Raw genomic sequence first — 9439 nt, forward strand, 5'->3', positions numbered from 1 at the left:
CGCTCTCTCGTCCCCCCCTCTTTTCCTGCGGCCTGCCAGGTTGCGTGCTCGGATAAAGGGTCTGGTATGGATTTTTAGGGGGACCCCATGTCAATTTTTTTTTAAATTTGACGCGGGGTTCCCCTTAATATCCATACCAGACCTGAAGGGTCTGGTTATGGATATTTAGGGGGAACCCCACGTCAAATTTTTTCTTAAATTTGAGGCAGGGTTCCCCTTAATATCCATACCAGACCTGAAGGGCCTGGTAATTGAATTTGGGGGACCCCCACGCTTTTTTTAAAATGTATTTATTTATTTTTTTATCAATGACTTTCAGTGAGTGCTCTCTGTATTACGGGAGCCGACAATTCATAATAGCTGCGAGTGATTTTAAAGGACTTTTTTTCCTGCATAAATGACACTTTGTGCAGGGACAGTTCTAAGCACCAGAAACATGAGCCCCTTCACAGGCATACTATAGACAACCCCCCCTACGAAATTTAAAGGAATATTACACTTTTATTGTTTCACTTTAATCATTATTAAAATCATTGCTCCCGAAAAAACTGCAGTTTTTAAAACTTTTTTTTGCATTGATACATGCCCCCTGGGACAGGACCCAGGTCCCCAAAAACTTTTTAGGGCAGTAACTTGCAGAATCTTTTCTCTCTGCCAAATCTTTTTTCTCTGTCGAATATTTTCTCTATATAATCTTGAACTAATAGAGGTAAGGTTAGGCACATTCGACCACAGGTTCTATAGACAGATTGTTATTGTCAGAGTCATGTCGAATCTCCTATTCTATATCGAACTGTTGTAACAATAAAAACAAAAATAAAGCATTTATTTATGTCGGATCTTTAGTTTTTCGGATTTTGTGCTTTCGTTATCGTTTGTCAAAACGAAAATAGCTGAAATTCGGACGAAAATGATATTTTCTTCTTTTTGTTATAAGAAAAATCGAATAAACTAAATTTTAGTCATACATTGAGGGCAAAATTTATTCAGCCACATGTCTTTAGTAAAAAAAATGTCAATAAGCGTATATTTTTTGGTTTGCGCAAAAGTTATAGCGTCTACAAACTAGAGTACATTTTCTGGAATTTACACAGCTTTTAATTTATGACTGCCTATCTCATTTCTTGAGGTGCTAAAATGGCAGGGCAGTACAAACCCCCCCCAAATGACCCCATTTTGGAAAGTAGACACCCCAAGGAAACTGCTGATGGGTATGTTGAGCCCATTGAATATTTTTTTTTTTTGTCCTAAGGGATTGAATAATGACAAAAAAAAAAAAAATTTACAAAAAGTTGTCACTAAATGATATATTGCTCACACATGCCATGGTTATATGTGGAATTGCACCCCAAAATATATTCCGCTACTTCTCCCGAGTACGGGGATACCACATGTGTGGGACTTTTTGGGAGTCTAGTCGCGCACGGCATCCCGAAAACCAATCACCACCTTCAGGATTTCTAAGGGTGCAAATTTTTGATTTCACCCCTCACTACCTATCACAGTTTCGAAGGCCATAAAAAGCCAAAATAGCACAAAACCCCCCAAAATGACCCCATTTTGGAAAGTAGACACCCCAAGCTATTTACTGAGAGGCATGTTGAGTCCATGGAATATTTTATATTTTGCCACAAGTTGCGGGAATATTACAAACTTTTTTTTTTTTTGCACAAAGTTGTCACTAAATGATATATTGCTCACACATGCTATGGGCATATGTGAAATGACACCCCAAAATACATTCTGCTGCTTCTCCTGAGTACAGGGATACCACATGTGTGGGACTTTTTGGGAGCCTAGCCGCGTACGGGACCCCGAAATCCAAGCACCGCCTTCAGGATTTCTAAGGGCATAATTTTTTTATTTTACTCCTCACTACCTATCACTACCTATCACAGTTTTGACGGCCATAAAATGCCAAGATGGCACAAAACCCCCCCAAATGACCCCATTTTGGAAAGTAGACACCCCAAGGAAACTGCTGATGGGTATGTTGAGCCCATTGAATATTTATTTTTTTTGTCCTAAGGGATTGAATAATGACTAAAAAAAAAAAAAAAAAAAAAATGTACAAAAAGTTGTCACTAAATGATATATTGCTCACACATACCATGGTTATATGTGGAATTGCACCCCAAAATATATTCCGCTACTTCTCCCGAGTACGGGGATACCACATGTGTGGGACTTTTTGGGAGTCTAGTCGCGCACGGCATCCCGAAAACCAATCACCACCTTCAGGATTTCTAAGGGTGCAAATTTTTGATTTCACCCCTCACTACCTATCACAGTTTCGAAGGCCATAAAAAGCCAAAATAGCACAAAACCCCCCAAAATGACCCCATTTTGGAAAGTAGACACCCCAAGCTATTTACTGAGAGGCATGTTGAGTCCATGGAATATTTTATATTTTGCCACAAGTTGCGGGAATATTACAAACTTTTTTTTTTTTGCACAAAGTTGTCACTAAATGATATATTGCTCACACATGCTATGGGCATATGTGAAATGACACCCCAAAATACATTCTGCTGCTTCTCCTGAGTACAGGGATACCACATGTGGGGTGATGGGTATGTTGAGCCCATTGAATATTTATTTTTTTTGTCCTAAGGGATTGAATAATGACTAAAAAAAAAAAAAAAAAAAAAATGTACAAAAAGTTGTCACTAAATGATATATTGCTCACACATGCCATGGTTATATGTGGAATTGCACCCCAAAATATATTCAGCTACTTCTCCCGAGTATGGGGATACCACATGTGTGGGACTTTTTGGGAGTCTAGTCGCGTACGGCACCCCAAAAACCAATCACCACTTTCAGGATTTCTAAGGGTGCAAAGGCCATAAAATGCCAAAATAGCACAAAACCCCCCCAAATTACCCCATTTTGGAAAGTAGACACCCCAAGCTATTTACTGAGAGTCATGTTGTCTGAACGAAAAAAAAGAGATTGATCGGTGGGTATGCCCACCATTAGATACCTCCCTTCATCCACCCACTTCTAATGATGGACATACATGCACCATTTATATATGCCGAAGCATGGGGGCATCCTCCCGCAAAAAAGTTATGCCGCGTACATACGTTCAAACTTTTCCATGGGCAAGCCCCCTGTCGGAATTTTGACCGTATGTACGCGGCATTAGGAGCAAAATCGCTCCTCCACCCCTTATGCCCCCATGCTTCGGCATATATGCTCTTTTTTAACTGTGGTGGTGAAATCACCGCCTACAGCACTGGAGTCACGGCTTTATGTATCGTGGGAGCAAACGCTGTTGCTGTCAAGATAAATAAATCCGCGCTGCAGCTGAATGGCGTACCTGCTAAGCAAATTATGGTTAACGTTAAAACAAAGTAACATCCCAGTAAAACCTTACCATACCATACCTGCAAAGCAATTGCCAAAAAAAACTGTAAAAAATAAAACATTTTTTAACACAACCTGTGCCTAAAATATATATATGCCGAAGCATGGGGGCATCCTCCCGCAAAAAAGTTATGCTGCGTACATACGTTCAAACTTTTCCACGGGCAAGCCCTCCGTCGGAATTTTGACCGTATGTACGCGGCATTAGGAGCAAAATCACTCCTCCACCCCTTATGCCCCCATGCTTCAGCATATATGCTCTTTTTTAACTGTGGTGGTGAAATCACCGCCTACAGCACTGGAGTCACGGCTTTATGTATCGTGGGAGCAAACGCTGTTGCTGTCAAGATAAATAAATCCGCGCTGCAGCTGAATGGCGTACCTGCTAAGCAAATTATGGTTAACGTTAAAACAAAGTAACATCCCAGTAAAACCTTACCATACCATACCTGCAAAGCAATTGCCAAAAAAACCAGTAAAAAATAAAACATTTTTTAACACAACCTGTGCCTAAAATATATATATGCCGAAGCATGGGGGCATCCTTCCGCAAAAAAGTTATGCTGCGTACATACGTTCAAACTTTTCCACGGGCAAGCCCTCCGTCGGAATTTTGACCGTATGTACGCGGCATTAGGAGCAAAATCGCTCCTCCACCCCTTATGCCCCCATGCTTCGGCATATATGCTCTTTTTTAACTGTGGTGGTGAAATCACCTCCTACAGCACTGGAGTCGCAGCTTTATGTATCGTGGGAGCAAACGCTGTTGCTGTCAAGATAAATAAATCCACGCTGCAGCTGAATGGCGTACCTGAAAACATGAAAAATGGTTAACAATAACACAGTAAACAGTAAAGTATAAAAAATTTGAGAGAAGAGAGAGAGAGAGAGAGAGAGAGAGAGAGAGAGAGAGAGAACAATAAAACGACAACTATTTTTGGTTTTTATATTTTATATTTTTTTTGTTTTTTTTATTTTACTTTTTTTTTTTTTTTTTTTTTATACACTTTTTTTTGAACTGTAAACTGTAACTGTAACGGTTCGGGTCTCTCAAAATGCGATGGCATCTTGGGAGACCCTGTGTAAGTGTGCCTAGCCTGTGAAATGCTGTACCCTACGCTAATACTTCACTAGTTCATGGTAGCGTTCAAAACACTCACCCTGACAAAGACCAGGATTGCCAGGACAGCGTGGACAATAAGAACGGGTGTCACGCCTATATCCGCGCTTGCTACAGACACGACATCTTTTTTGGGGGGCTCGTTGGGTAGGGGTACTCGGGAGGACATAAGAATAATGCCTCTCATGCAGCCGGCTTACTGCATTTGGTTGGGAATGGTGAGGTACAGAACCGTCTGGAAACAGAAGCTCTGTGACAACCTCTCTTTGGAAGAAAAGAAAGGTTAATGTTCCGCCTGAAGTTTTGTATAGCACAAAAGCATTCAGCAAAGCCAATTGAAATAAGTAAGCAGACACTTTTTTGTACCAGCGTCTGGTCTTACGGGAAGTTAGATACGGCGCCAACATCTGGTCATTGAGGTCCACCCCTCCCATATTTTTGTTATATTCGTGGACACAGAGGGGTTTCTCCACAATACCAGTCGCCGTAGAAATTTGGACCGTCGTGTCTGCATGAAGGGAGGTAAGAACGAAAACATTCTTATTATGCCTCCACTTCATAGCGAGCAAATTATTACACCGATAGCAGGCTCTCTCCCCCAGCCTAAGACGGGAATCTACAAGCCGCTGGGGAAAGCCCCGCGATTAGGTCGCACGGTGCCACATGCTCCAATCTGATTATCAAATAAATGACTAAACAGTGGCACGCTTGTGTAATAGTTGTCCACGTACAAGTGGTACCCCTTTCCGAATAAGGGTGACACCAATTTCCACACTATCTTGCCAGCGCTTCCTATGTAATCAGGGCAGTTCTCCGGCTCTACGTAACTATCTTTACCCTCATAAACCATAAAGCTCCATGCATAGCCTGTGGCCCTGTCACAGCACTTATAGAGCTTGACCCCGTATCTGGTACGCTTGTTGGGAATGTACTGTTTGAATGACAAGCGACCAGTAAACTTAACCAGGGACTCATCAACGCAGACAACTTTTTGGGGAGTAAACAAGTCTGCAAAACGTTGGTTGAAGTGGTTTATGAGGGGCCGAATTTTGTAGAGCCGATCGTATTCAGGGTCTCCACGTGGACGACAAAGTTCATTGTCACTGAAGTGCAAGAACCGCAAGATCTGCTCGTATCGTTTCCTGGACATGGAGTTAGAGAACACGGGCATGTGGTCAGCCGGATGCGTGGACCAATAAGCCCGCATCCGCATAAATTTATGTGTGCCCATGTTGAGGGAAAGGCCCAAAAACGTCTTAAATTCGGAAACCGTAACTGGTTTCCAATCTCTGGCAAGAGACGGCAACTGGGGATTAGCGGCGATGCGTTGACCAGCATATAAATTGGTTTGGTCCACAATAGATCTATAGAGATCTTCCGTGAGATACAGAGAATAAAAATCGAGTGGCGTAAAATCATCTGTATCCACCTGAATACCGGGTTGGGCAGTGAATGGGGGAAGTACGGGTTCTGCAGAAGTGGTGGGCACCCAATTGGGATAGGCGAATTCTGCAGGAAGGGCACTATGGGTACGACGGGCCTGTCTTTGTCTTCTTCTTGGTGGCAGCGGGACACTACTTGTGCTTGCCACCTCGCCAGCTTGAACTGCACTTATGGGACTCGCCACGTCACCACGTGATACTGCAGTGCTGGATGTACGTCCAGGGTGTACTAGGCCGCTGGTGCTTGCCAGTTCACCAAAAGGATGAGCGGCGCTAGTACTGGCTCTATACTCCATACGAGGGACCTGCGGTTCCTGCACCTCAAAAACATCAGAAAATCGGGGTCGGGTACGCCTGACAATAGCAGGGACCTCTTCTTCGTCGTCAGAGCTATCTGACATGGAGGCGCTGTCCTCTACAGGTTCGTATTCTGAGCCTGAATCTGACAGATCAGTGTCTTCCTCTTCACTATCTGTCATGCTCAGAAACGTGTAGGCCTCTTCACTAGTGTACCTTCGCTTTGCCATTTTGGGCTCTAAATTTAGGGGTACAGTAGTGAGACTCACAGGTAAAAAAGCACCTAGCCTGTCAGCGACTGTATAAAACGCTACCAAAAAAAACTGTTAGCGATCGCAGGGATCAGGCCTGACTCTGCGAACGCTGCAGTTATGTGTGTTGTGTTTTGTAAGTGACAGTGATCGATCGATACTGCACTTGGGTGGGCTGGGCTGGGCTGGGCAGAGGGGCAAAACGCAGGTGCTAGCAGGTATCTGGGCTGATCCCGCTAACAATGCGTTTTTTTAGAACCCTAAATTGCTGGGCACGCTAGTATAGATCTGATCAGATCAGATATTGATCTGTTCGGATACTATACCACTAAGGGAGGTGTATGCTTTGCGCGTGGGTGTTAGCGGTGCTGGCACTAACCTAGCACTGCCTGGGGCGACGCAGACCCTTTCTGACCCTAAAACCAAATTTATATCACCCGCCGGGTGATCAGGGGGTTAAACCTTTATTAGGTAATAAATGGCGGGTGCCCTGATGCTATAAAAAGCGAACTACCTAACCAGCGTCACCCGTAACACTTATACGGTGATCACTGGTGAAAGGGTTAACTAAGGGCAATCAGGGGTTAAAACCTTTATTGGGTATTTATATGGGGGTACCTGAAGCTTTATAAAAACCTGACGGGGAACCTAAATAACTAAATAACTAACTGGCTAACCAGCGTCACCAGTGACACTTATGCAGCAATCGCTGGTGAAAGGGTTAACTCTAGGGGCAATCAAAGGGTTAAAACCTTTATTAGGTTATATATCGGGGTACCTAACGGTATAAAAACCTGGCGTTGAACCTAAAAAAAAACTAGCTTCCTAGCGGGACCAGTGACACTATTGCAGCGATCAGAAAAACGATCGCTTAGTGACACTGGTAAAAGAGGGTGAAAGGGTTAACTGGGAGGGCAATCAAGGGGTTAAACCTTTATTAGGGGGGGGTAGGGGGCTACCCTGGACCTAAAGGGGCCTAACACTAGCTGCCCTGACACTTTTTACAGTCACAACTGACACTAAATGTAGTGATCAATAAATAAATGAACACTGCATTAGTGACACTGTGACTGGGGGGGGGCGGGGGGCCGATCGGGGGGGTGATCGGGGGGTGACTGGGGTGAAATGTGTGCCTGTGTGTACCTATGTGTCAGTGGACTGTTGGTGCACTTACTTGGACGTCTTCACTCCTCGCTGTCCGGTTCAAAAAGACCGCCACGAGGAGTGTGACATCACTTCCTCCTCCTGTGTTTACATTTTCACAGGGGAGGAAGTTCGTCACTGGCCAGGAGCGATCGAGAGGGGATGGGCGGAAACCAACGGCCATCCCCTCATCGCCGATCGCTCCGGCACCGAAAGGGACCGCCGTATCTAGCGGGAGGGGGTCCGATCGGACCCCCCACCCGCTAGAAGGCATTCACGTACATTTACGTGATTGTGCCTGCCTGTGCCATTGTGTTGACGTACATTGGCAATACGGCGGTCCTGAAGTGGTTAAAGAATACACAGTCTGGTCTCAGTCTTCTAAGTGTAGCTACATAGATTTGGCCATCCCGGCATTATACATACTTTGGTGAGTATATTTGTTATCGCTTTTATTGAATAAATCATTTTTATGGTAATGCACTAGGCTGGTGTGCCCTCTCTTTTATTAGCTACTGTGCACAAGGATCTCCCAAATCTGAAGAGGGCAGCAAGGTTAGAAATGTTAATTGTACCTAAGCAGTACCCTGAAAATTTCAAGCTCAGTCTGGAATTCTCCCCTAAAAAATAGCTCCTGTGCCTACAGCCTCCTACCTGTGTATCTGCAGTGAATATTTAGCCGACTGCTAGTATGAAGTTTGGTCAAGTCACTACTGTGCTGGTTGGCGTCTGAGTGGAGCTCCTGACATATAGTTATTAACATATAGTTAATAAACAAATAAAGTTACATTTCCTCATGTAAGAGTACCCTTTTCCTTTATATGGAACTTGTGGCTCTGACGGTCTTTTCTCAGAAGGCTTTTTACAAGATTTTGGAGTGTGTCTGTGGGGATTTGTGGGGTTTCAAAGGTCAGGTGCAAATGTTGACTGAGAGGACCTGGCCTGCAATTACCTTTTTTTTTCAAAAGTGTTTAGTCATTTTGAAGGCAGGGTTCCTTGAAGGACGTTTAAGTTATATGGTTATTAGTCAAACCATGTCTTTAGTGACATGCCTTTATGCATTTGAATTGAATACTTTATACTTTTACTCTGGTATTTCTATGATTCTCCTGTTTGACTCCTTCCTCCAGATGTCTTCTTTCCCATGCATTTCTCATCTGTAATAAAATAATTGCAATATTAATACCAATTATAATAAATCTCTGATTCTGTATTGTGTTAGGTATACCTTCCTCAGCCAGCCATTTGCCCAGATCCAGTTTACAAACTCATGCTAAGCTGTTGGAGAAGAGAAACCAAAGTTCGCCCAAGCTTCCATGAAATCCATCAACTTTTGCAGCAATCTGATGTAGAGGATTAATCACTGTGGACCAATATTAATCACCAAGTGATTTGTAATGCAATTTGTGTATAAAAGACATTTGAGGGAGTCATTACGTTGGCTGACAATAATAATGGACTCTTGGGAATATCGTTCTATAATTCTTCTCAAAATAATCATTATTTGCTGATGTTTGTATGATAACATGGTCACCTGGTTCAAAGTTTGACCCAGAATAAGCCGCAAACCAAAATTTTAACTACCCAAAACTGTTTTGTAGCTCTTCCAGACTCCGATGTCCATTCGTGTCCTGTCCAAAAGCCAAAAGGAGAGGTTATGTCATAATACATAGTCCTCATTTAAAAGCACTTCTAGGGTGTATGTTGATCAGAGCCTCCACCACTAGCCACATTGCTTTTTATTCTTATTCATCATCTTCATCCTCAGCTATGTGTTGTAATGTTCTACTAACAGCTGTCCCTACATTTTATGC

At 43.3% G+C, this 9439-nt stretch overlaps 1 protein-coding gene across 3 annotated transcripts in view; it reads left to right on the forward strand.

The window, feature by feature from the left end:
- Positions 1–9439, forward strand: part of DDR2 (discoidin domain receptor tyrosine kinase 2) — a 281188-nt gene that overhangs the window by 270376 nt on the left and 1373 nt on the right. For all 3 annotated transcript variants that reach the window (XM_077452620.1, XM_077452621.1, XM_077452622.1), the window contains one exon: positions 8848–9439. This exon is cut by the window's right edge and continues 1373 nt beyond it. In XM_077452620.1, the coding sequence (XP_077308746.1) occupies positions 8848–8985 (138 nt within the window). In that variant the 3' untranslated portion in view covers positions 8986–9439. The remainder of the gene's footprint in view (positions 1–8847) is intronic.

Source organism: Lithobates pipiens, unplaced genomic scaffold (assembly GCF_037356315.1).
Source record: "Lithobates pipiens isolate NorthernLeopardFrog02 unplaced genomic scaffold, aLitPip1_a1.2 Scaffold_23, whole genome shotgun sequence".
Taxonomy (NCBI): domain Eukaryota; kingdom Metazoa; phylum Chordata; class Amphibia; order Anura; family Ranidae; genus Lithobates; species Lithobates pipiens.